General features: G+C 39.6%; 4 protein-coding genes across 9 annotated transcripts; 3 read left to right on the plus strand and 1 right to left on the minus strand.

Moving 5' to 3' along the window:
• The first annotated feature begins 552 nt into the window (after positions 1-552).
• LOC103479845 (protein THEM6-like) lies at positions 553-3,381 on the plus strand. Its single transcript, XM_008434525.2, has 3 exons — positions 553-690; positions 1,216-1,718; positions 2,160-3,381. Exons 2-3 carry the CDS (start codon positions 1,218-1,220, stop codon positions 2,265-2,267), a joined length of 609 nt encoding a protein of 202 aa, XP_008432747.1. The 5' UTR covers positions 553-690; positions 1,216-1,217; the 3' UTR covers positions 2,268-3,381.
• Positions 3,382-4,581: 1,200 nt separating this feature from the next.
• ftr67 (finTRIM family, member 67) lies at positions 4,582-9,761 on the plus strand. Its single transcript, XM_081598499.1, has 7 exons — positions 4,582-5,266; positions 6,678-6,773; positions 6,973-7,206; positions 7,289-7,448; positions 7,558-7,668; positions 9,057-9,143; positions 9,349-9,761. The coding sequence occupies exons 1-7, from the start codon at positions 4,667-4,669 to the stop codon at positions 9,414-9,416; spliced, it is 1,356 nt and encodes a 451-aa protein (XP_081454625.1). The 5' UTR covers positions 4,582-4,666; the 3' UTR covers positions 9,417-9,761.
• An 891-nt stretch (positions 9,762-10,652) lies between these two features.
• Positions 10,653-16,914, plus strand: LOC103479895 (E3 ubiquitin/ISG15 ligase TRIM25-like). The gene is made up of 7 exons (XM_081598489.1): positions 10,653-11,274; positions 14,496-14,582; positions 14,665-14,898; positions 15,903-16,062; positions 16,127-16,177; positions 16,259-16,318; positions 16,388-16,914. Exons 1-7 carry the CDS (start codon positions 10,690-10,692, stop codon positions 16,912-16,914), a joined length of 1,704 nt encoding a protein of 567 aa, XP_081454615.1. The 5' UTR covers positions 10,653-10,689.
• A 73-nt stretch (positions 16,915-16,987) lies between these two features.
• eef1da (eukaryotic translation elongation factor 1 delta a (guanine nucleotide exchange protein)) lies at positions 16,988-26,207 on the minus strand. 6 transcript variants are annotated; one of them, XM_081598495.1, is made up of 10 exons: positions 26,054-26,161; positions 25,690-25,709; positions 22,944-23,558; positions 21,743-21,869; positions 20,127-20,189; positions 19,399-19,480; positions 18,688-18,782; positions 18,293-18,505; positions 18,018-18,212; positions 16,988-17,095 (listed from the first exon to the last, which is right to left on the minus strand). In XM_081598495.1, the coding sequence occupies exons 3-10, from the start codon at positions 23,525-23,527 to the stop codon at positions 17,057-17,059; spliced, it is 1,398 nt and encodes a 465-aa protein (XP_081454621.1). In that variant the 5' UTR covers positions 23,528-23,558; positions 25,690-25,709; positions 26,054-26,161; the 3' UTR covers positions 16,988-17,056. The 6 variants fall into 6 exon arrangements, with proteins under 6 accessions (XP_081454621.1, XP_008432744.2, XP_081454622.1 ...); XM_008434522.2 differs by lacking the exon at positions 20,127-20,189; XM_081598496.1 differs by lacking the exon at positions 25,690-25,709 and having other exon boundaries at positions 26,054-26,138.
• Positions 26,208-26,296: the final 89 nt, after the last annotated feature.

Below are 26,296 nucleotides of genomic sequence, written 5' to 3' on the forward strand. Positions count from 1 at the left end.
ACAAGGTAAATGGTTGTAAGTTAAACATTCATATTCAGAGGGAACATATCTGTATGACTGCTATAAATCGCTGGAAAAGATAGGAAACTCAAGATAAGGCTTTTCACCTTTGTTAATTCAGTCTTGTCTATTGTTACCAAATTAATTGAACATGTAATCTGGCTATAATGTTTTTTTTTTAGTTTTGTTTTTTTTTACTGTTATCAAATCTGTTTATCCTAATGTCTTACTATAAAGAATGTGTTTTTTTGGTTTGAACAGCTGGTCAGGATAATTTATTGTAACCTAGTGGAATAAAAATAAAGGAAGCAACGTGCGTGAAGCAGCAAATACAGTTTATTGGAGCAGATGTTAAATTATTTAAACCTGCTTTCAAATTCTGGAAAGAAAATGTTCTACTTTATTTAAAATAGTTCATAGTTTCTGTCATAGGAGAATTTTGCAATATTTGAATTTTGGATGAGCGTTTTGTACAATTGCTTTTAAATACTTTTAATTAAAAATATTCCACGAGGTAGCTGTTAAAAAATCAAAAAGAAAAACCGCATTTGCATAATAAACCTGTAACCATGTCAACAGTCAGCCAATGAAGGTCCGTGTCGTCACACATCAGGAAGTCATGTCCATTGAACCTACCGGCTTCTTGAAGTTGCATCCTGTCCTATGGTAGCGCCTTTTGAGGGACGCACGGTGAGTTTTACTCTTGTAGATATATGCTTCTGATACGTTTTTGGACCGCGCTGGTATTGCGCCATAGTTTAATGCAAAGTGGCGACTTTTGCGTCAGAATTTGCCCCCTGTGAGTCCACAGGCCGGCAGCCTCCTACTGCTAACAGCTAGGCTAATAGATTTGACTTCCAAAGCAGGTTTATTTGAAGGCAGCTGCGCTAACTTCCCACTCGTGTCAAGGTTGCAGTGCTTGGCTGTGGGAATATAAGGTCTCTCTGTTTTAATTCTGGAAACATAGTAAGCGGCTCGGGAAAGCTCAGTTCATAGTATATTGAGTACCTTCCTATATGTATTGAAATTGATTAGTATTAGTATTTATTTAGTAAAACACTGTAATGTATTCTTCCATTTGGAATCAAAAACTGCATATTATTGAAAATATTTTTACACCATCCCATACATACAGCTTGTTAAAACACCTTTGTAAATTATAATTTGGTGCATTAGTTTTTATTTGTTGAATCTGTGTTTGGTCTCTTGTTCCAGAGATGATGCTGCTGGTGCTGAGCGCCCTCCTCCTCCTCTTCTGCAACCTGGATGTGTGGTACTTCCTGCGAGGGGCCCTGGTTTTTGTAGAAGCATGGTTCCTGCCCAGAATAGAAGACATACTAGCTGAGCAAAGCATCGATGGCATGGTCCTTCCTCATGATTTAGACTACCTGGGCCATATGAACAACTCTCGATATCTGAGGGAGTGTGACTTTGCCCGCTTCAACCACTACATGAGAAATGGGGTGTTCATGGCCTCACGTAAACTTGGGGCCAAAATGGTAGTAGGGGCCTCCACCATTCGGTATAGGCGCTCTTTGGCCTTCAGAGAGGCTTTCCAGATTCGTACCAAAGTGCTAGGCTGGGATGATAAGGCCTTTTACCTAGAGCAGCGCTTCGTGTCTAAGAGAGATGGCTTTGTATCTGCAGTCATGCTTTGCAGGCAGAATGTGGTGGGCAGCAGCCCAGAAAGCATCATGGAATTTACCTACAAGAAGCAGGTGATTAGTTTTGCACAGTGAGTGTAATTGACAATACATAAACACAATTTGTTAGGGAAACACTTAGATCATATGGATATTTCTGAGCACATTTTGTTTAAGAAAAGCATTTGCAACAGCTTCATCGAAGAATAATTTAAAAACTCCCCATTATAGGTCATTTTCAAATAATTGTAGTTCATAAGCAAAAATATGAAATAAGTTTTTACAAACAACTTGATAAATCAAGCTTACATGGCATGCATAGATGCGTATCCAAAAAAATTTAATATAAAAATGTGTTTGCAATTTTGAATGTGTAATTTGGTATTGCCATTACTTTTTTGTGTGTTTTTAAACTTTTACAGTTCCTGTCAGTTGGTTATTTGGTGCAACTTGAACTCAAGGCTCAAACCTTCATGTGAATTTTAAGAGTGTGTTTAATGCTGTGTTTATTTACAGATCGAGTGTCCACAGTTTCCAGAGGAGCTCAAACACTGGATCAGCTTCATTTCAGCCAGCAGTCAGGCGCTGAGAGCAGAAAGCGGCCTGGAGGACAAAAACAAGTGAAGGCACACAAGATACTTTGGTATCATGAGTGGCGACGCATATCTCAGCATTTCACACACTCAAACGTACCCGCACCTTTTAGAGCGTTTTAGTCATCTTCAAATACTCTGCGTATTCTGATTTGGGGCCAGTCTCACACACTGTTTCTTAATTGTTTGGTTTGTTTGATGTGAAAAAACTTTATTTACTGCAGCTAAGTATAAAAAAAAAAACTTGAACTGAATGAAACGTTTACTTTAAAATAGTGAATCCAAAACAAAGCTTTATCTTTGTGACTTACCAAGTAGTTGACTGTGAGTTGGGTGTTTTCAGACGTCTTCGTTCTCATCTGAAAACATCGCTGAATTTCAGATTAGCATGTAGCGCAAACATTAATATTCTACCGGCATAAATGCATGTTTCAAAACAATCTGAATATTTTTCAAGCCTGTTTCTTATAGTTTAGTACCAGAGTTATAACTTAGAATGAAAAACCAAAAACATGCTTAAGGGACTATTTGTTTGGGTATATTGAGCATGTTTTGATGAGGTTTAATCCCATGATCAGTATTTTTTGAAGAGGTTAACAATCTGAAAGGGAATACTCTTATTTTAAAAAAATATAGCTAAACATTTATCAGCACTTTATTTTACCAGGTTGAGAAAAAAAGAGCCATTATAAAAAATGATGACCTCTTTATTAGAGCTGCATGTGATTTTTAAGGGAATGTTTTTGATTGGCAGGTATAATAATCAACAGCTAACAGGAGGTTGCTGGCAACTTTTCAAAACCTGCCACGCACAAGAGTGTTTTTCTGCTCTTATTGAGAAAAAGTTGAAATGTGCAAACTTGTCATTTATGCATCAGAGTATTCTTTTTGTGACCAAATTAATGTATTGTCCTTAGTTAGAGATATAAGATTTTTAAAAATGTATGCCTAATCTTTTATGTATTTATGCTGTCAATGCTCTGTTTAGGAAATCCTGGTTAATACCTTGAAGTTTGAGGATATGGATTGTACGTTTATTTTCCACTTACTGTTCTTTGATTTATGGAAAATGATTTGTCAGATATTATTTATTGTGTTTGTTAATTATCTTAATGCATTTTGAAATAAAAATGCACTGAACCTTGTTTTTGGGTAATTTCTTACAAATGAAGTACAGATTTTATTGTGATTTAATCTTCCTACATTTAAGATATGATACTGGTCAAAACTCTGACTGACTGTTCCTGCTGAACAAAAGCACACCACTTCCATGGATGTTTCAACACTGAAGGCACTGCACTTTTGAGGCTGTGTTAACTGAGTTACATGACTTGTGAAAGTTAAACTGTTTTAGCATGACTGTCCTAATCGGCAAATAAAAAAGATCCTTGTCATAAAGGGACTTATCTACTACTTGTAACACATTGGCTAAATGTAAACATTTAATGGAAAACTGCTTCAAACAACAGGCTGATTCATTGAGAAGGACTAAAAGGAAAATGTTTAGTAAACTACAGACATATCAGACAATCATAGGCTTTATATGCAATATTGTGAGAGCTAACTTCAATACAAGAGTTCTTATTTAAAATGAAATATATTTAGCTTTATTCAAAGTGATAAAGCTAAATGGCTTTATTCAATGTGATCAGTGCCATTAAAACAAAGCCCTTGCTGTGCCATTTACCCACATAGACTGACAAACATCCAATACACATGATTGTTTTTATATGCAGTAATTCTCTTTTGTGCAATAAGTATATGTATATGTTCTATTCTACTTTAAATTGTGGGGTTCTTGTACCAATTCCTGATGTGACATTGCAAAATTTCCCAATTGTGGTACTAGGAAATGATTATCTTAATAAAAATATTTGAAATTCATAACAGAAAACAGAATAATCACCATGAAGCAATGTGCGATAAATACATTTGAGTGAATCAAATGAATGAATCAAAAATGATCCAAAACCACAAAATTTATTTCAGGTATTTCAAATTGATTAACTATATGTTCAACATTAGATGTTCATACATTAAAATCTTAAGAAGTTAATATGTAAATAGAGGGTGAAAAACCTTTTTATTTATTTTTGCCCTTTAAGCGATTTTTTTCCATGAATGCAAGTGTAATAAAGTGAACTAACCAAATAAAACTATAATAATTTAATAATACTTATAATAATTAGGTTTTTAAAAAGAGTTTGTGTTTTTGCATTTATTGTTGGTCTGTGTGAAGCAAAGGCAGCTCTTAGTTTGAAGAATCTGTATTTGTCTCTTTAAATTAAATGTCCTCCAGTATCCGGTGTCGTTGCTAGGCCACGCCTCCATTCCCTTCACTTCCTGTAAACAAAGCAGCGGTAGCAGCCCCGAACCAGTGTGTTCTTGTGTTTTCCGTTGTTTTCCGGCTTCTTTGTTGCGTTTTTAAAGATGGCTCAGGGTGGAGTGGTTCTGGACAAGGACCAGTTTAACTGTTCCATATGCCTGGACGTGATGAAAAACCCAGTGACCATCCCCTGCGGACACAGCTACTGCTCGGACTGCATCCAGAACTACTGGGACCAAGACGACTTTCTCGGGGTCTTCGTCTGCCCGCAGTGCCGACAGAGCTTTAGCCCGAGGCCGGTGCTTGCCAGGAACACCATGCTCACCGATGTGGTGGAGAAATTCAAGACAACTACGCTCCAGGCTGCCTCGGTACCGAGGGATAACCGATGTCTGGCCAAAGCTGACGACGTGGAATGTGACGTCTGCACCGGGAGGAAAAGCAAGGCTGTCAAGTCCTGCCTGGTGTGCCTGGCCTCTTACTGCGATGTCCACCTCCAGCCTCACTACGAGTCCGCTGCCTTCAAGAAACACAAGCTGGTTTCGGCCTCCAAGCGGCTCCAGGAGACGATCTGTCCCCAGCATGACAAGCTGCTGGAAGTGTACTGTCGCACCGACAGGCGCTGCATTTGCTACCTGTGTCTGACAGACGAGCACAAAGGACACGACACGGTGCTGGCCGAGGCAGAAACACAACACATAAAGGTAGCAACACATTTCCTCTGTCTGGAATGATCGTCTGTGAGTCTGAAGTATTTGTTCTGAAAATACTTAGACTCACAAGTCACCTTGATTATGGCGACTTGTGGATCCGTTTTTATTTTTTGTAAGAGCCCTGGTTTTATTTTTCAGTCCTGATCATTTCTGTGTAGAGACGCGTTCGGTCAGAGACTGGATTCAGACACTTTCTATTGTCGACTGGCTCTGATTAGTGATAAGGAGGTAAAAAGCCATTTCACCCCTCCGCCCCCCCTCCCCCAAAATGCTGCATTATAACGAATACTATTTTCGTTTTGCATCCAGTAGCCTGTTCTTTAATACACATTGTTTTTAACTTTAATGAAATCAGCTAGAGGCTCTGAATACGTGCTTTTTATGAATTATAGGTCAGGGTTAGGTTAACCCTCTTACCCAAAAATGGCTTGATAGGCACCATCCCCTCTGTGACCTTGCCTACATAACTGGAATTTTCTAGACATTTGCACATTTTTAAAGCCGTAACTTGCAGAGCGGTCACCAAGCATTGATATAGCAGGAAACGGTACCTCCTCACCAGAACTGTTTACTGTACAGTAGTAAACATCATGATAGGATCAACTCAAACCGGTTGTGGCAGTGTGATGCGCTGGAGTCAATTGTCTAAAGATGGAACTGAGATAAGATTGATGGCATTTAGAAAATACCAGTTGTTTTTGACTTGAACTCCTCAGGGAGTTCAAGAAGGGTCAGAAGGGTCTGGACCCTAATTCAGACTGAAATGTGAATTTCAATGATCAAACGATGGCTGTGAGGACACATCCTCATAGTCTGAGAGATTCAGAGAATAGTTGGGAGGGAAGATTTGCCCAGTCTGGTCTTTGGGTGGATTTACAATCAAATCGGACTAACTTTTAACAGCCTATTGTTTATAAACACACACCAGAGTAGGGTTAGGGTTAGTAAATTAGTAAATTAGGATTAGTAAATGTACATGTAACCCCTGTTGCTCTTTTGTTACCTTGAACACATTTAATAATAATTTCACCAGACGCTGCACACAAACAAATCCAAAATGACTGTGAGTTATCTCAACTGATAAGCAAAATAAATTACTCTGCTTATTATAAATATCTTTTCTCTTTTTTTTTCCCTTTTTTTTTTACTGTTATTTAAGGTTTGATATGAAGATGGTGACACAGATTTAGCTCTTGTGGTTTTGTTGTCATGTTTCTGACGCAGTCCAGTTGATTTCTGGCAAAACATTGCATTCAAATATAGTATTATTTATTTTTCTTTTATCGGTTTTACATTAGATGGTCATCAGATATTCTGTGGATCTTTAGAAAGGCAAACGGGTGATTTTTTTCCCTATTTTGTAAACATGACTCATCATTTTGAAACATCCTCTTTCTTTCAGGTGCAGCTCGGTGACATGAGGCAGAGCTCGCAGCTCCAGATTCAGCAAAGAGAGAAAGAGGCACAAGATCTGAGACAAGCTGTTTTTTCTCTCTCTGTACGTGCTGACACACAGATTCTTCCTGTTTAATGATTAACGAGAAAACATCCCATTACTCAGTACAATACTTAACTTGCTCTTTATTTACATAACAGCTGCTGCAGCTACATATTCTCATAGAGCAGATGTTTTTTTTTAATCTTGCCTTCTCTCGCTGACTTCACTGTGCTGTGCGTTGGTCTGCGTCTCCCTCTAGCGTTCGGCACGGGCCGCTGCCGAAGAGAGCGACGCCATCTTCACGGAGCTCATTCGCCAGATAGAGCTGAAGCGCTTTGAAGTGAGAGAGCTCATCAAAGAACAGGAAAAGACGGCCAACAGTGAAGCCGAGCAGCTGCTGGACCAGATCCAGAAGGAAATCTCCGAGCTGAAGAAGAACGAGGCCGAACTTGACCTCCTGTCCCACACTGACGACCCCGTCCAGTTCCTGCAGGTGACTCCTTCAGACTTGTTCTGCGGGCGGTGACTTGGTAACACTTAGCCTAACACCGTCTCCTCTCCGTGTCTGTGCTCAGAGTTGTCAGTCCGTTCATGCCTCACCTGCGCTGTCAGCTTCTCCTTTGCTCAACACGAACCCGGCCCTCTCCTTCAGCCCAGTGATGACAGCCGTGTCCGACTTCAAGGTACTGCTACAAGAAGTGTGCCAGGGAGGATTTGTCAGCATCTATGAGAAAGGTAGACACACTTCAAGAGGGGTTTTTAAGGGACATTTGTTCCAACCACTGTCTGATCTAATGCTTCTCTTCTCTTCTCTTTCCTTTTTTTTTTTTTTTTTTTTTTTTAGTGAAAGATGTTACAATCGTGATGACACAGAATCCTGAGTCCTCAGAGTCTCGGTGTGACTCTCCCCTCACTGGTGATGCTGGGGCAGCTGCACAGATGGAGTCACCAATAAGTGAGCTCGTTAAGATGTCATTTAACCCATTTAGACATGGCTATGTTACCTTCTGCATTGTTTATATTAAAGATGTACAAAGATTTTAAGTGGGTATGTATTTTAAGTCACTAGGGAAAAATCCCACATGATAATAGTTGTTTTAATCACAAGTGCTATTTCTATAACATCAATAGGCCTTCGGCATTTCATATTGTACTTGATAATTTCGTGACTGCCATTTTCATCTCTCATTTTTTTAATCAAATATTTCTGATCTGCAAAACTAATACCAAGTGCTACATACAGTGTGATAATTATTTAATTTAGCATCTGCTCGACAAAAATAACACCTTTTCTTTTCATAAATTTATAAATGCAGGCAAAACCAATAAATTAGAATATCATCTGCCAAATTAAAGAGCTTTTAAAAATGACAACCTATAAGCAAATGTTAAACATACGTGACTTCAAGCCCACATTTCTGTTTTAAAAATATGTTTTTATTTGTCTGATGTAATACTCTAACTTTATATGTCATATTTTCATTAACTGCAAGTGGAAAATCAATGCAAATAACAGAAGTAAGAACTTAAAAATATCAGCCTGAGTGTAATGAATCTGTGTGTTTTACTTAGTGAATTAAGTTAATCATACTGTATAAATTAACTTTCCAATAATATTCAACTTTATTAATTGGCTTGTACATTCAGGCCAATGGGTTTAGTTAATGTTAATAAATATTATTAACATACAACCTATTATAGAAACTTTTCTTAAAAAGTAACAATGGGCAGATTTTTCATTCTAGCCCAATAGAAAAAGTTGTGTATTTTTATACCATTGATATTAGCTGTTTATTAATTTTTTGTTGTTTTCAAAATTAATCTTTTTTCCTGTATATGTTTATGTAGATAAAAATCTACCTTGTTTATTAAAAGGCAAAAAGCAAACTCTGACTAATTGCTGTTAAGTCTTATGATTTCAGTGGTTTAATTGACCACAGATTTCATTTTGATATTTTTTCCCACAGACACCTAAGATATTTTGGATCAGTTCATCTATATGCTTGCTAAATAATGCAAAGCCTTCTCTCTCGTTGCGGTTTTCTTATGTGCAGTGCGGTTTCTCTGTCCCACTTACTCAGTGACACACTGATGAGATGTGTGAACACATGAAAGCGAGTTGTGTGTGCGTGTGTTACGTTACACCCATGTACCTGTTTGTGTAATTTGACGTGTTTTTGTTGTCCTGCTGAATAAAAGACGTTTCCCTCCTAACATTTTCCTTTCAGCCGAAACTTCTCTCTAAGCAAGTTTGTTTATCGCACAGTTTGCTGAATCTGCATGAGATTCTGTCAGTTTCAGTTTGGGAGGCTCCACGGTAACCATGTTTCTCTGTCCTCGCAGTTCTGCCCCCTCCTGGTCTGGACCAACCAGCTGTCAGTCCTCTGAACCCGTTTTTTACCCCGGGACCATTTGCCTTCTCACCGTTTGGTAACTAGAGTCATCACATTAATGTAGCATTTATTACATGCGCTGAAATTTGTTGTGGCAATGTAGATACGGAAAAAGTTATTGATACAAAATAATCTAACATTCAGATGCTTTAACCGTTAGGTAAACTGATCAGATTTTGTTGTTTCTGCTGGCTCGGCTTGGTGCAGCGTTCCATTTCTTGCTGTGTTTTCTTTTCGCCCAGGTTCCAAACTCACGACTGGATCCAGACAAAGACACCTGCAGAGACGGCCTCACTCAAGAAGAAAATAAATCCTGCTGGATATCAGACTGAACGTCGTACACACACCCAGATAACCTGAATATCGTTTCATAAAAGTCAAGAATGAAACATTTTTGAATATTTTATCTGTCACTAGTTTATTGACTTTAGTCAGTTATATGTCAGTATTTATTTACAGACAATGCATTTAACTTGGTATGAAGCAGCTAAAAGCATGAGCGACCTACTTCAGAGTATTTCAGTGTTTCTAAGAGGGTCACCCTGTGTAGTGATGTGGTTTTATGCTTTTATAAGCATTTTTTTAAGCAGTGCTTTGTGAACAGTTATTTTCTTTTGTACACTCATTTGTGACACATTAAAAAAACATCAGCTTATTTTGAGACTAAAGAATATTTATTCACTGAAGGATTTTATAAACAGTTTCACTTAAAAGCAAAGAGGGGAAAAAAACCCAAATGTTTTTGTTTTACTTTTATTTATATGGGATAAATCTCACAGGGAAATAAATCCTAGTTTTCAAAAGAGACCAGCATTATATACAACCATAAAAGTTACATACAAAACAGTGCAAGTGTATATTAAGGAACAGACTCAAAATGTGTAAAATGTGTAACTAATTGCAAAAGGTATATAAAGTCTTAGATGATTCCAGGCTGATGGTGCAGAGTAAGAGAAGGTTGTCTTCCCTAAATCTGGATGGACAGAGGGAACAGAGTAATAATAAATTAGTTATAGAGACGTATAAACAATAGCAAACTGATTAAAATTCAAAGTAATACAGGGAATGTTAAAGTTGTGCATTTAAGTAAAGGTGCGTCTATGAAAAAGGTGCCTTTAGCTGAACGTTAAAAACCCACCGATTTCTATCCAGTGTTAGATAAAGAGTCTTTGTACTTTAGTGTGACAAAAAAAACCACAAGAAATTTTAAGAAGGGCATTTCTGAAACATTAAAATCTTGAAACTGGCCTGTGACTGTTTGGAAGAGACTGTCTGGTGGTTGGTTCACGTTTTGTTGATCAAACACAGACATGAGTCAGGGCTTTCCCCTGGGAAAAAAAAAAAAAACAAGCTTCATGTTACTTTTAAAGGTCATCTACTGTGGCCCAGCCTGGTGTGGGTCAACAGGAGGCTGATCTCGGCTTTCTTTACCTGGGAGGGCCTTTCCCAGGTGTGCCTGGCTGTGATTGGAGGCTTCATGGTGCAGCAGGTGAAACCTGAGATGCTGGTATCTGCACACCTGTGAGCTACGCCCATCACTGTCCCTTCCTCTTTCAGTTCAATGCTGTGTGTGTGAGAGTGCAATGGCAGCCGCAACTATCTCCGTAGAACAAGACCAGTTTTGCTGTCCCGTGTGCCTAGAGGTTCTGCGAGATCCCGTGACCATCCCGTGTGGACACAGCTACTGTCTGGACTGCATTGAGGATTACTGGAACACAGCGAAGCAGAAAGACCATTACAGCTGCCCCCAGTGCAGGCAGGAGTTCAATCCCAAACCCCTGCTGAGCAGGAACACCGTTCTGGCCGAAGTGGTGGAAAAGTTTCTGAAAAGTGAAGACCAGCCTGCGGCTCAGCACCTGGCGAAACCCGAGGAGGTGAAATGCAGCGTCTGCAAGGGCAGGAAGAACAGAGCCGTGAAATCCTGTCCCCAGTGCCTGGAGTCTTTCTGCCCGGCTCACCTGAAAGGACACGAAGAGCGCTTTCACAGAAAAGGCCACAAGCTGATCCCAGCCACAGATAGGCTGAAGGAGAAGCTGTGCCAGCAGCACGAAAAGCTGCTGCGCCTGTACTGCCTCAATGACCAGCAGTGCGTGTGCTCGCTGTGCGTCAAGGACAGGCACAAGGGCCACAACACGGTGCCGGTGGTGGAGGAGAGGGCCAATCAGCAGGTGAGTCAGAGCAGCTCGTAATAAAGTTTTGGTATGTTTCTGAGATATAATCTCACTAACGGTTCAGAAAGGCTTTAAAGGAATCGGAGGAGCAGATATATTTACAACACAGCTCTTGGAAAGAACTTCCATCAAAGCATACATTTGATTTATAAGAGAAACTCCAGCATTTTTTCCATTTTCAGCGTCTGAGGCTTTTGGTTCAATGTGCTTGATAACCTTTGTAAAGATCACAAATAAAACATTACTACTGAGTTAATGACAAAAATAAAAACATTGTGTGTACAGCTTTCAAACACTTAAGTATTTGGATAGGAAAGACAGAAGTCTGCTAAAGTATAAAAGGTACAGATATGTTGTCTGATTTATCAAGGTTTAATTGAGATACTAAACTCAATGTGTAATAATTAGAACAAGCTTTTCTAAACAAAATCAAGGAAAGGTTTTCAATGATTTAAGGAAGCGAATTTGTGGGAACAACAACTTCCTGCAGTAGCTGCTGGCTTTATAACAACTGTTCACATTGTTTTAAGCATGCTTACTATTCTGAGCTGGGTGTCAGCTCTAGTTTAAATTTTAACCTCCACTCAAAGGCCTGGCATGCAAATTACCAATTCAACAAAAAGGCAATTGTTCAAAACTTAACATGTTGCAAAAATCTGATGCAAATAAAAAAAACTACAACAAAAAGTCTGACAACTTGGGGAACCTATTTCTTTGCAGTAAATACTTTTGCTTTCTTTGTTCTTTTACTTTGAACCGAACAAAGTGAATTTAACAGACTGTGACACTTTAAAATGCCTCCCCATTACTTTTTATTCATGCTAGGAGCCAAAACCTCCACCCTGCCTTTAAGTTATAAAATGTATTTTATTTATTTAAACCTGCTTTGTGCCCATAAAACACATTCATTTCCAACTGTTTTGTACATTTATTCTCCATTTTAGAATCTACCACAGAAATCTTCTATTAAGACTTTAAAAAGAGATATTCTGGGTACCAATGAAGGCTGCTGATAGGTTTCAGAGTATCTCAGCTCTGTATTCATGTGGATGTTATTACATTTCCTTTTCCAATCATACACGTATAAAGAAGACTAAAGATGAAGCGACAAGCTGTTGAGCCTTCCTCTATAGGAGGTTATCAAAGGTGGATGTAGGAGAAACTTTTGGATATGTCCCAAGTCCAAAACACTGAAGAATTCTGATAAAAATGTTGCACTCTTTCACTTACATGTACTTTCAGCTGGAAACTCCATTCAAACATTAAAATGTAGCCCCATCATTCAACTACATCTATCCGTTTTGCCTTTTTGTATCTTTTACAGATTTCAAAAATCTGTAAAAGAATCAAGGAGGGTTGGAAAGAGGATGGGAATTAGGATTGGAATAAGGGTTTGAGGGAGAGTTGGATTTACTTTGGAAAAAGGTTCAAAAGAAGGGTAAGTAAGCGTTCGGGTTGGAAGGAAGGTTGAAATGAGGGTTGGAATTTGGCTTGGAATTAAGGTTGGAAGGAGGTTCAGAATTATGGCGGAAGGATGATTGGAAAGAACTTTATGTTTTGAATTTTGAAAATAGGGTTAGAATTAGGATCGGAATTAGGGTTTGATGGAGAGTTGGATTTGGGGTTGGAAACAGGGTTAGTTTGCAAACCCTCAGAGATAGTGGGCCAGTGTAAAAGATGCAAAAAGGCAAAACAGATGTAGTTGAATGATGGGACTACATTTTAACGTTTGAATGGAGTTTCCAGCTGAAAGTACATGTAAGTGAAAGAGTGCAACATTTTCATCAAAATTCTTCAGAAATTATGGGATGTTTTATTCAATTTCAATGGGGCCCAAGCTGATCACAAAAAGCTGAATATTTCATAAACTGCAGAAGATGTCAATGCCAAAAGAAACAGTCAAAATGACCCAAAAAAATGAATATGGTAAATGTTGGCTGGCTGTAGTACCACAAAGTATGCAGAAGTATTTAAGCGACAAATTATGTATGGGAAAAAATGTGGAGGAACTAAAAACTGTACATGTCTATCCTGATTAAAATAAAAATGGAGAACCCATGAAAAGTCAGGCCTAAAAGTCTACAAACAGGGTTGGTAAGTTTATATTCTATACATTACAATAACAGGGCCATTTAGAAATCTTTATAAAACAAATTTTATCTTTGTGAGAAGACAACATTAATCAGTGATAAAACATATTTGAAAGTACATTTGTATTCAGGTTTTTAGCATCTAATCTGACCAAAAGCAATGGAAATCAGTTTGGCTACTTCTAAAATCTATTTTTGCAATGTTTTGAGAGACTCCTGTCATCAGGGGTATGGACAATTTTGGCCTTCACAGTAAAATATGTTACTTTGTAAATAACAAGCAGCATATAAGCAAATTGAGACGACAACCAAATTTAGTTTATAATTTTTGCTTTAGTCTGTGATAAAGTTCAAGTAACAGCATCATTACAGCTGTAATATGTTTTAGTGGCATCAGGAACAAATCTTTGTTTTAAACAAAAGATCTTTAGCGTTTAAAGTGTTAAATATTGTGAACCAATGTTTTTACTCAGTTACCATGCCGATCCATGTCTAAAGTTAACTTTTAAAAGGTTTCTGGTGTCCTTCCTGCTCAGGTAAGCCCAGTTAATAATTTAGAGGCAAGTCCATTAAAAATAACCACAGCAACAACAACCAATACTCTGAAACTCCAAATCTTTATAAAATGGTTTGTAAGAGTTTCCAGGAACATTTTTCCAGACTTTGTTTTGGATAGAGTTCAAATCAATAAGAAAATACTTATTAAATTTTTTTAATACCCGTCTGTGCCTTCATCTCCACTTTCAGGATCAACTGCAGTAGAACTAAAGCCAGGAACATATGCTGCTCCTATATCCTTCTGCTTATGGAATGACAAAGCTCAGTAATGCTTGCAGTTCATAAATAAAACATTAGGATGACTCATTTTTATCTCTGGGGAGTCTGAAATTCAGAATTAACAATGAATGCTAAATGTGTTGTCTGAGAAGCTTAATATAACCGTAGCATCATGTGAGGCCTTCAGGATGTAAAATATTTAACACACAGCTGATGGATCAAAACCTTTCCAGTGTAATTCAGTGCTTTGTTGAATCAAAATGTTCCACTCTGAAAGTCAACCTTGGCATAAATTCTTTCGCCAAAAAGAGAGAGATCGTCCCATGTGATATTTATCTGTTGTATTCTTAGAAAAAACTCAAAGAAACGTCTTTGAAGTCGGTACAGAAACTGAAGGATGCAGAGAAGGAACTGAGATACGCCATAAGATACATGAAGGTGAGATCAACTTCATACGCAAGAGGCCGTAATGTTATTTCTGTACAAAGCAACACAACAAAGAGAACTTTAACCTGTCCAGCATTCCGCGGAGGCTGTGGTGGAGGAGAGTGAAAGGATTTTCTCCAAGCTGATTCGATCCATTGAGAAACATAGCGGAGAGGTGAAGGAGATGATCAAATCCCAGGAGAGACTGCTGGTTGGTCAGGCCGAGGAGATGCTGGAGAAGATCCAGAGGGAGATGGCCGAGCACCGGAGGACCGAGGCCGAGCTGGAGAGGCTGTCTCGCACAGAGGACCACATCCACTTCCTCCAGGTATGAAAGCGGAACTTGTTGCGATTTGATGTGCATAATGGTGATGTCTGGGGGGTTGGGGTCAATGTTCTGCCCAGGGACACCTCAACATCTGGCAGGGTGGAAGCTCACCTCAAATTTACAACTCCTCTAAAGGCAGAAAACTACATCTCCCAACAGAGCTGCATTTCTATGCCAGATTTTTGTCTTCAGAAAGAATAGGTTACAAGTTTTTTTTTCTCAGTTTTAAACAAAGACGTTACTTAAAAACTAACATTTTAGTTTCTGAAAATTCATTTTCAAACTGTAAACTATTAAAGTATTTCAAGATCGTCACAAATTTAATCCCAGTAACTTCCTCGTGCCTGTAAAGGCATCTTCCACATAAACCGGATTGTACTGAACACATTGTTGCCATCTAGTGGTTAAAGTTATGCCCATTTTGCTAAATAGTGTACTAAATGTATACATTTTTTAATCGTTCAATAAAATAAAATTCAAATGAACTTTCTGCTGAAGTCAGCATCTGCATGATTAAAGACAAGGGTTAAGCAGCCAATCGTAAGATCTATCGGAGCAGATTGAACCAGTGAATATTCCTTCTCTGTTGGAAGAGAAGAATATCAAAAGGGGACAATTTTATCATAACCACAGGATTTTTTTCTTCATGTTAGTAGCAGCATATTACACAACTCAACTTCAGACTTGGATAATATTCCTTCCGTCCTGAAAATGGGAATTCAATATGACGTTTGAAAGCTAGTCTGTCATCCTTAACAGAAAATCGGCAGGCTCGGTAAATCCATGTCCTGAACTCTTTTCCCCAGTTAAGACAACCAGACAGTTCAGAAAATAAATGCCAAGCTAAATAAGAGTTAAGATGTACTTACTTTGGTGCTTAAAGTGGAGACAAACTACACATTTTAACTCTCGAATAGCTTCAGCTCCATAGACATTTTCATTACAAATTTAACAATAGTTAAAAATTTTGCATTTAAAAATCAATTATCTTCACACCTCTGCAGAAATGCAAGTCTCTCCATTTTCCCATGAGGACTGTGGAGATGCCCAACACGGATGCTCTCACGTATTTCATGTATAAAACAATGAGAGATGGCCTGGGCGACCTGAACGGAGGTCTGGAGGAAACACTTCAAAGGGAATTCAGCAGAGTTGCTGATAAAGGTATGTCCATTTTAAATATTTACCATCTTGCAGAATTTTGGAATAAACTTTTTTGCATTTCTAGTGAACTCGCTGAAGGAGAGCATCAATCCAAACATCAGTGAAAAGACCAAAGGTGTGGTTCTTCATGAGCGCATGGAGATATTTTCAGATGATTTCGTTGAAATGGCCACTAAGCATCTCTCTCTCTCGACAGCTAGAGACGCCGACATTCCTTACACCACAGAACCGAGGAAAAGAGCTGATTTTCTCCAATGTGAGCACAATTGTTTAATTTAATTATGTCTTCTGAAGCCGATAAGATTAATTATGTTCTCTTCTCCAGATTACAACGACTTGACGTTGGACATGAACACGGCCAACTCCTACCTGAGCGTCTCCGACAGCCGGAGGTCAGCGATGACCCGCATAGAGCCGCAGCCCTACCCCGACCACCCGGACCGCTTCACCAGCTGGGCCCAGGTGTTGTGCAGAGCCGGGATAGCGGGCCGATGTTACTGGGAGGTGGAGTGGGCTGGGAGTGGGGGGGTCTCAGTTGGCATCTGCTACAAGAACATGAACAGGATTGGAGGAGGGAGCGACTGCAAACTGGGCCATAACTCCAAATCCTGGAGCTTAGACTGCGTCAACACCACCTGCTCGTTCCAGCACAACAAGGAGAGCGTTGCCATCACGACGCCCTGTGGGAGCCGGATAGGAGTGTATCTGGATTTCAGGGCCGGGACTCTAACGTTCTACAATGTTTCTGATTCAATGATTCTGCTCCATAAGGAGAAGACCACATTCACCCAGCCGGTGTACCCGGGGTTTTGGGTCGGCTTGGGATCCACACTGAAGGTGTGCTCTCTTTAAACTAGAATCCTGCTTTAGTAGCACTTTAGAAGTTGTCTCGTAAATAATTAGGAATATAGGAATAAAAGACAAATTTATGCTCTAGGTTCAGCTTTATTAACCCCACAAGCTGGGAGCAGCATCAACACTTTGGTATTGAAGGTTAGATCTTGTTGAAGGCAGCGACATCTACACTCTGGACCTGCAGAGAAACACACAGTTACTTAGGTCACAAATGTATTGATATGTACATTTTATTTAAAAGAAATAAAGATGAACTTAAAAACAGGGAAAGTTTTCTTTTGTCCTTCCAAGTAATCAGAAAATGTGATTTCACTGAACTACGATATCTGACTAATGAATTAGTCAAAAGCTTTTTTGAAGCTTGCATCTACCCATTCTTTTCAAAAATGATTACAGTTCAAGTTGAAGAATTGAAAAAATTTCCATATTGAATCCCTGTTTTTGTGAAACATCCTCATTCAAGATGTTCCTGCATTTTCTTCAACCATCCAGTCCCTGATAAACTAACCCCACAGCATGATGCTTCCATCACCATGCATCACAGTGGAGATCTTAGCGTTTGCTGTGTCACAGAATTACTCTTTGTTTTCTTCTTGCCTCTTAAAAAAAAAAAAAAAATCAGATTTGCAGAGAGCATGGCTAAAAGCTGCAGACAGTGGCTGATCTCTGAAAGTTTCTCAAAAACGTTTTATAATCCGTCTTTGCATAATGTTTTCTAATCAAATTTCTGAGGTTTTCACAGAAAAACTGGATTCATAAAGAAATTTATATTACACACAGCTGGACTATTGGGTAATAAGGCAACTCCTAAAAGCAGTTTCATAGGATTTTATTTAGTTTCTTCTATTTAGAGGAAAGTTTTCTATACTTTAGGTGCCAATTGTTTAGGATATGGATCACAAACATTTAAAAAGACTACTGTATTTCCAGTGAATTTTAATGGAATCCTATTAAAATTCACTGAAGTTTGTGCTTTTAAAGGCCTTCCGTACATATACAAAGAATAAAATCAGATCACCGCAGTGCATAGCTTCATTACAGGGCAGTAGGTAAGATCAAAACATGTGAACAAGCCACAAACAAGGTTAAATATAACTTACATAATCCTCAAACTTGGTGATCTCCTCCTCCAGGATGTCTGTGCCGACCTTGTCATCCTCGACCACACAGTTGATCTGCAGCTTCTTGATGCCGTAGCCGACTGGGACCAGCTTCGAAGCCCCCCACAGGAGCCCGTCCATCTGCACGGAGCGCACACACTCCTCCAGCTTTCCCATGTCGGTCTCATCGTCCCACTGGGTGAAGATCAAGAGCAAATGTCATCAGAACCCTCAGCAGCGTGCATTCGGTGTCCAGAGTGGAGATGTTTGCTTACAGGCTTGACGTCCAGCAGGATGGAGGACTTGGCGATGACGGTGGGTTTCTTTGCTTTCTTGGCGGCGTAGGCTTCCAGTCTCTCCTGCTTGAGGCGTTCGGCCTCCTCATCTTCCTCATCGCTGCCAAACAAGTCTATGTCATCGTCGTCGTCGTCGCCGCCGCCATTCGTCACTTTTACCTGTTTGACTGGAGCTGCTTGTACTGGAGCAGCCTGCACATTTTAAAAAGTAAGGGATAAGAGAAAAAAAGACAAAACTCAGAAACTACTTCCTCTTATTCTACATGCCAATCATAAAAAGATAATATGTTGGGTCAGAAATTTGAATTATGATATCAATACGTTGTTAAACAACAACAAAAGGGCAGGAGACAGTGGAGTGTTGTTGGATGTACCTTAGCACAGGGGGCAGCTGCCGGTGCAGGGGACTTCTCCAGGAAAGCCACTCTGGACTCCAGCTTCTGCAGAGCTGCCCTCATGTCCTCGACCACTAACATTCAAACAAGATCACATCAACTGCTGGTTTCTTTTCACATGACAAACTCTTAAAGATTATATTTTAAATATGATGGCTAAGCGTGATCAGCCCTAAATGACGAGTAGTTGGACGAAAACACCACACCTATGAGGCAGAGTCAACGTCTGATTAGTTTAAAACGAGGTGAAGGCCAAAGAGGCAATAAGTCTTTTTGGCGCAATAGCTATGGCCGGCCAGATTTGGCTCGTGAGCCTTGAGCTTGACATTTGTGCATTAGGGGGTCTGGTGTTGTAATTTTTCCTTCACAATGAAATTTTGCCGCCTTTCATTTTATGAGTAAAACATTTACTTGTAAACAAAAACTTGTTTTTCCCCAGAAGTACTGCTCAAACATCAATATGCAGACATTTCATTTGAAATAACAAAGCATCCGATAAGCCAGTCTATTTCTTTTCTTCCCAGCTGTAATGGGTTTCAGCAGATTCTTTGTTAAATGAAATTGGCAGACAGCTGCAAGAGGAGTTAAATTGAGCCAAACCCACAATCATGTTGTGATCATTTTGTTGCACAAATAGATTATAGCCTAAAAGTAGGCAAAAAGTTTCGATATGGGAAAACAACAAAAAACCTTTGTGCAGAGTCTGGTTCTCCAGCTCCAGGCTCTTCATGCGTGTAACCAGCTCCTGGTCTCCTGCTCCATGAGAGGACGTCTGTAGGGACAAAAAAAGAAAAACGACAAAAATTGGCACCAAAACTTGCACAGAAAAATGAACAGAGACCTTAAATCTGAAGAGAAGCATGCAAAGGATGGTTAAAAACAAAATCATGCGCAACTACAACTGATGACACAAACATGCTTCTGGGTTTCACACAAGATCCATGTAGAGGAGGAAACGGTCTAATAATTCCCACATGCAGATAGCAATGCCTCCCGCTTCAGAGAATTTGCCTAAAATGCCAGCGGGCGACCTTTTGTTTCAGAGCAAATGAGACTCAACATTCATTACATTTGAGAAATGAACAGGAAATTTGTCAAGATTCTTGCTTTAATGTCCTCAAAAAGTTTTTGGATTCATAATCAATTGAGGAATGTTTCCAAAAGCCATTATGACTATTGGATATTTGATCCCTGTTGCTTGTCAGATTAAAAGAAGCTGCAACCTGCATGATATTCACAGGCACTGTTACAACTGATCATGTCACCTTCCCAAACAATGGTTTGAAAACACACATACTGACAGGAGGAGGCAGAAAATACAAGAATCCACAACTATCCAGCAGCTGTGGGTCAACTCAGTGTTTCAGTCATGCAGCATTCCTGGGACTGAAAACCAACCTGGATGAGGACAAACTTACATTTCTGTGCCTCGGTTTCTGCTGGCGACCTTTGGCATGCTGCGCCGTTTTCCCCTGCCCCTCCTCCCCCAGCAATACAGAAGAAGATAAAAAAAGGCAGGAAAAACTCAGGAGTAGCTAGACAGATGCTGTACGGTTTACATGCGAGGTTCTCAACGTTCATGTTCAATGGTCCAAGTCTGATTTTTAAGCGAGGGTTAAAGGTTCACAACCACTGGGAATAAGACATTCTGCTTTCATAAATGTGCTTATAACTTACATTGTTTGAGTTAAATTGTAGTTCCTTAATTACACCTGAAATTTTTACTTGATAACTATTAAGAGGCAAGTATAGCAACTCTGCTTAACCTATCAATAATCACATTCAAAATACTTTGTTGACCAGTATTTTGACCCTCCCACTGCATGTCCTCTGCTCCAAGACTGGGATACCTAGGTCTTATTAGGATAATAATGTTCTAATACTCAACTTATTCATTTGTTTCTAAAGGGTGATCAAACTCAACATAAAGAAGTTACTATACTTGGATCTCACTTTGCTGATGATCTCTGCATAGGGAGATGTTTGCTGAGGTGCAAGGGTGACATTACTTGCCCTCTGTTTTGATATGCCTTGTTGATATTTGTTTAGTTTTTGTTCTAATGAAACAAGTGTGGGTAATGTGCTGGAATGGTGGGCTGTACTGGACTCAGGTCTCTCTCACAGGGCTGTCTGAGCATGCCGTTAAATTGTGGACTTTGAAAATCACTGCAGCTGCATAGCCACAATATTTTGAACAAAGTTTATTACTGAAAGGTAATATTTTGGAACTTTGTAATGCATTTCTAAATTACATTAAAGATGACAATATGGGCTTATTGCTAGCATTTACAAATTTATTTACATTTAATGCACCCAAGTGTTAAGAACAATTGTAACTACGCTTCAATTTTAAACAGTATTTACCACCTTCAGTGGTAAATACTTTTCAAAGTATATTCACTTGACCTCCACATAACAGCGGGCTCGGCAGATTGAAAACACAATCTCACTGTAACACGGACTCAGTTTGGTGCAGTCTTGACTGCTTGTTCTTCATTCAGTGAAATAACTAGAGGTAGGTAGTCAGTATATGTTCACATTTTTTGAAGCACTTTTGCATTTCCTGAGGGGGAAGTCAACTACAGTTGCTGATGAGAAAACATTTTAGTAAACTGACTGCTGATTAAAGTTTTCTTACTGCTGCTCTTTTTAAAACCTAAGATCAAAATCCCCAAAGGTACCACCCCATGGACTTTAATGAAACAAAACCCCACCCCACTGTTAACAGGCCTATGCAGGAAGACGGGACGGTCTGACAAGCCGAGGCAGCTGCCAAAACCACCTGACCCTTCTCACTTTGACGAGCCGCTTCTAAATCGAGAGCCCAGACTAACATGCAGGCAGGCAGCTGCTGCAGGCTGCCGACCGCTGTGACAGACGGTGATGTAAGCGTTGCCAACACCGGCAGGGATATGAGTAAGGAAATCTGTGCAGCCTGTGACTGATTTATAAACAACTCGTTGCCAGCAGATTCAGAACACATGAAAGTCCTTTCCTAGCGGGAGTGGGCTTTTAGCGCTAAAGAGGTTGCTACCTGTTGCTGCTGCTGTGTGGTGGGGCCGTTTGCTCCCTCGTAGAAGCGCTTCTCCGCTTCATCGTAGCGGTGTTTGTCGAACCAGATGTTCTCTGCGGCGAGGCACTGCAGTCCACTCATTTTGGTACTGTGACGGAGTTAAAGAAAGAAGGATGAAAACACTTTATAGGCTTATTTGCTTACAGTCAAAGTAAAAAGGGGTTAGTCGCTGTTGCAACAAAGACAGAGGGGGTCGTCACGGGTTACAACACCATGCAGTTAAAGATGGACTCCATGATGGAATGTGAGGAAGGTGTTCAAAGCTGGAGACATGTTATGTTTATGAAGCCAAAATAAAATAAAATAAAAAGAAATGCATCAAATAGCTGAATGAAGCTAACAAGGTACATCTCCCATTCGTTTGCTGATGGGTTACAACAGCAGGAAGTGACACATTCCTCAAATAAACAGAGCTGCGTCGTCTGCAAAAACTGGATTAGCAAACAAAAGACTGTCTGCCAGTAAAAACACCACCCACTTTTTTTGTCAAACATGTCAAAAGGAAACCCCATTCAGCCAGCCATGTTGGCTGTGGCTCTGGGTCAGTTCGCTCCGCCAGTTTGTACCAATATGCCGTTTCACCTCCTGCTACTTTAATAGCTGTAAATCAGAGCTGCACGATAGATTGCATCAAGTCATCGCAACGTCCCTATTGACTGCAATATTCAGTAAAATGTTAACGTTTGACCAGTTTGATATACTCGCAGACATCTCCACCCTATTTGAGCAATATTGCAGAGATTGTAATACCTGATAAAAAATAAAAAAAAAACTAAAAAAACTAAATGACTTCCTGAGGGTAGATATTGTTTACTGGCATCATAGCCACATTTCCTTTCAGCACACCAAGATAGTCAAATATTACTTTAAATCCTCAAAACGGGTACAAATGTTCTCCAGTGGCAATAAATTAAAATCAGTATGAAATGTCCCGCAGTCGACAGTTCAATTTCAAATCCAAGACCAAGTGACCAAAAATTGCAAAACAGAGGAGCGAAATGACCAGCAACTTTAGCTGTATATCGTCATGTTACTTATTATGACCTCAGCAAAAATGACATCCAAATAAAAAGCCAGACAATAATGCAAACAGACAAACAGTTTCCAGAACTACAAAACACAAATCATGTTGCGTTCATTCTCCGTGCGAGAGGTATCATACTTGTCCCATCGTGGCCTGCCTTCGGTCTCGGAGATGCCCCTTTTCCTTGGGTTCGGCCCCCTGCTGCCTTTGCCCCCCTGCTCGGTCTCAGAGGAAGTGCGATTGCGACCTTTACCCAGCTGACGGTGAGGGGTACCGGAGGCCTTCACAGTCGTGACGCCTTGACCTTCATCCCGCGGTTGGTCGTTGTTGCGTCTGGAGTGGAAGGTCAAAGTTCCTTTAGTGCTTGGGTTCCGAGGAGACGACGACAGAGGTCCGTTTCCATTGGAGGCCAGTCGCCGCTGGTAGTCGCCCTCAGCTTGCTCATAGGCTGTGCGGTTGTACCATACCGCCTCGGCCTGCATGCCCTGGAGGATGGGGCTTCGACCGTAGGAGCCACTCGCCTCCACAGAGGAACCCAGATTCTCCTCTTCGGCCCCCGAGCTCTCAGATTGAGACAGATTTGGACGACGTCTCAGCCTCCCAAACTGGACGTTGTCTCCGATGATGATTCCTCGCTCCACGGTGGGAACATTTCCCTGCATGAAGCCCCCAACTGGGGCAGCGCTTTGAGGGACTCCACGTTGTTGATGGTTTTGATCCATTCTTCTGTCAAGGCCGTCTCTTCTTTACTGACTTGTATTTCAAAGGGCAATAAAAATTAAGAACCAACAGATGGAAGCGCAATACAGTGCCATGAAAAACTAACCGGTTATGCTCGTCTGTTGCAAAGAAGTCTTTCAGATCAAACTAATTTTAATGAGGCAAAGATAACCTGTGTAATACAAAAATTGAGCTTTCAAATGATTCTATTAATTAATGAAAAAAATAATAATTCTACCCAAACAACTCCGTGGACCAACGGATGTTCTGGACCACCACGGCAGTTTTGTCTTCTGTGCATTTCTGATTCCAATCAGTTTTTCCTGTCACATTGCTCTCAGATTAGCTGCACATCACATTCAGAGCTGAATGTCTTGTTTTTCTTGGGGGACACCATACACACTGTAATATTAGGCCAAGACAATAAAACATTAAATTTCCCCCATTTATGATTGGAGCGGTCATGACGTCCTTCTGCAAGGACCATGTCACTTAACACACCACATCGGGAAAATCTCTTAAGAGACGTCCGATAACCAGAGGGCGTCGTTAAAGATTTTCAGAGGGGAACAATTAGGACAACAATTGGCATACAAATCTTGTCAAAATCTTAAACCAAAGGCCCATTTCACATTTGCCAAGTAAATGTCTTGATGAACCTCAAGACTTTTGGGAAAATATTTGGTGGACGACAAGACTCTCTGAAGGCCAAGCTTTTAACAGGTTAATTTGTGACCCGTCACAGGTGGTGAAGACGTATAAGACTTGTTTTTGAAAATGCCCGATGTCAGTTGTTGCAGCCAAAGCACACGCAAACAATTCTATCTAGAAGGAAGTTGCTTTTTACAAGGGGCCAAATGGGTTCTTCTTCATCTTAATGAAATTATTAGCTTTCTGTATTTACTAAGGTTATCTTTGAGACATTTAAATCTGATAATCTGCAGAATTTCAAGTTGGAAAGGAGGAGGAGAAAAAAAAACTTTCACAGCACTGTATTTGTATGAAGTTAGCTTTTTAGTTTGTAAGAGTAAAGCCTGTTAGACTCATAAGGAAAAACTTGTAAAGAAGCAGAAATGGGGGTTAAATGGGGCTGAGATTAATCAGAGATAATGGCATTATTTTCCAAAAGCAAATAATAAAAATAAAAAAGGGCAGCAAAGCTTAAGTCACTCAGGCACTTTGGAACAGCTCAAATCACTTCTGGTGTCCCTCAAGTTTTCATCTCGGGCCCTTAATTATATTCAGCACCTCTGGCTTTGGTGTAATAGGAAAAATAAAAAAATAAAAATTACAGACCATCTCTCTAGTCTTCATGACCCCTTTCCACTTTCCTTTTACTTATAAATAATTATTGTGACATCCAATAATACTTAAAAGTAATAAAACTTGACTTAATCATCAATAATTTGCCACTTATTGTATTTATTTTAGTAGTGATTGATCACCAATATGTAGGCTGCAGGTAGAGGAAGATACAGCAGCTGAATTTACTGATGGCCAAAAGAATAACCACAAATTAACCATCATCTCCCATTCATTATAAATACAAAAGATGAGTATTTAATATTTCAGGCCAATAACTACTTTTTTCCCCTAATGAATCTTTTACCAGTGAGTTTTGATAATTTATTTTTTTAAGTTTCAACATAAATTAAAGGACAGAATTACACCAAAACTTTAACATTACAAACATTATATTCATCTTATTTCTCAAAATGAAAATATGATCCTGGTACTATTTGATTGGTCTTTTAATGCCTTTTTCAGATTGAATTGATTCTGATATCAAACATAGTTAAGTGACACCTTGGAACCATTGCATTTTACGGAGGCTCCCTCACCATAAAGATCTTATACTGGGCCCCTGGTCCAGTGTAATGGAGTCAAAATTTATTTGAATATTCCTTAAGCAGAACGTTAAACAGAAAACATAAATGGTGTGCAAAAAAAACAAAAAAAAAAACAGTCAGCTTCGTTAGATGTTTTAATAGCTAAGCTTTGTCCAAGCTTACGAACAGCACACTCATTTAAAGCAGTGCACATAGACACTAACTGTACTAGACTTAATCAGTTTTAAGTTTGCTTTAGTTGCAGTGTTTAAAGTTTGCAACCAGGTTGTCAGCATACCGGCTAAAAATAAGCAATTTTAAACCCAAAAACTTACCTCAGGAATCTGGAAAGATGCTAGTAATTGAACATGAGAATGACATGGTTATCATAAACAGGGCGTGTATGCAAGTGCATAGCGGTTTTCCATAACATTATGAAAAATAAGGAAAAAACTTGACCAAGTGTAGTACCTGCAACATTCAAACACCACAAATAAAACTATAAAAATCCATATTGTATTTCCCCTGTAGCTTGTGTCTGGTTTGATTGTAGGCAGCACAAGTTTTTGACAGCGTCACCAACTTGTGTTTGACCACGTGGCGCTGACAAACTTCAAAATCAGGACAGTTCGGTGGTTTAGCAAACAACACCCATTCAGACATTAACGAGGGACGGAAATTTCACTTCGCCACACTTACTTTTGGTTTTATTCGACGTCTTATGGCTTTGAGATTCTTCAACTGCGTGCCGCCACAGCTGTAATCCGACCGTAAAAGAGGACTGGCATTAACGGGAGGCCTGTATTCTTCCGCGGCAGAGGGGAGGACAGTTTGGTCTTCCTACCATTTTATCGATGATTTTTAAAACTTTGATGGAAATTTCTATGTAATATGTTATTGAAAGTAAAATTAAAACGATTTCTAAGAACAGTGGTCATATAC

This window comes from Poecilia reticulata, chromosome 17 (genome assembly GCF_904066995.2).
Source record: "Poecilia reticulata chromosome 17, P_reticulata-male-v2, whole genome shotgun sequence".
NCBI classification, from domain to species: domain Eukaryota; kingdom Metazoa; phylum Chordata; class Actinopteri; order Cyprinodontiformes; family Poeciliidae; genus Poecilia; species Poecilia reticulata.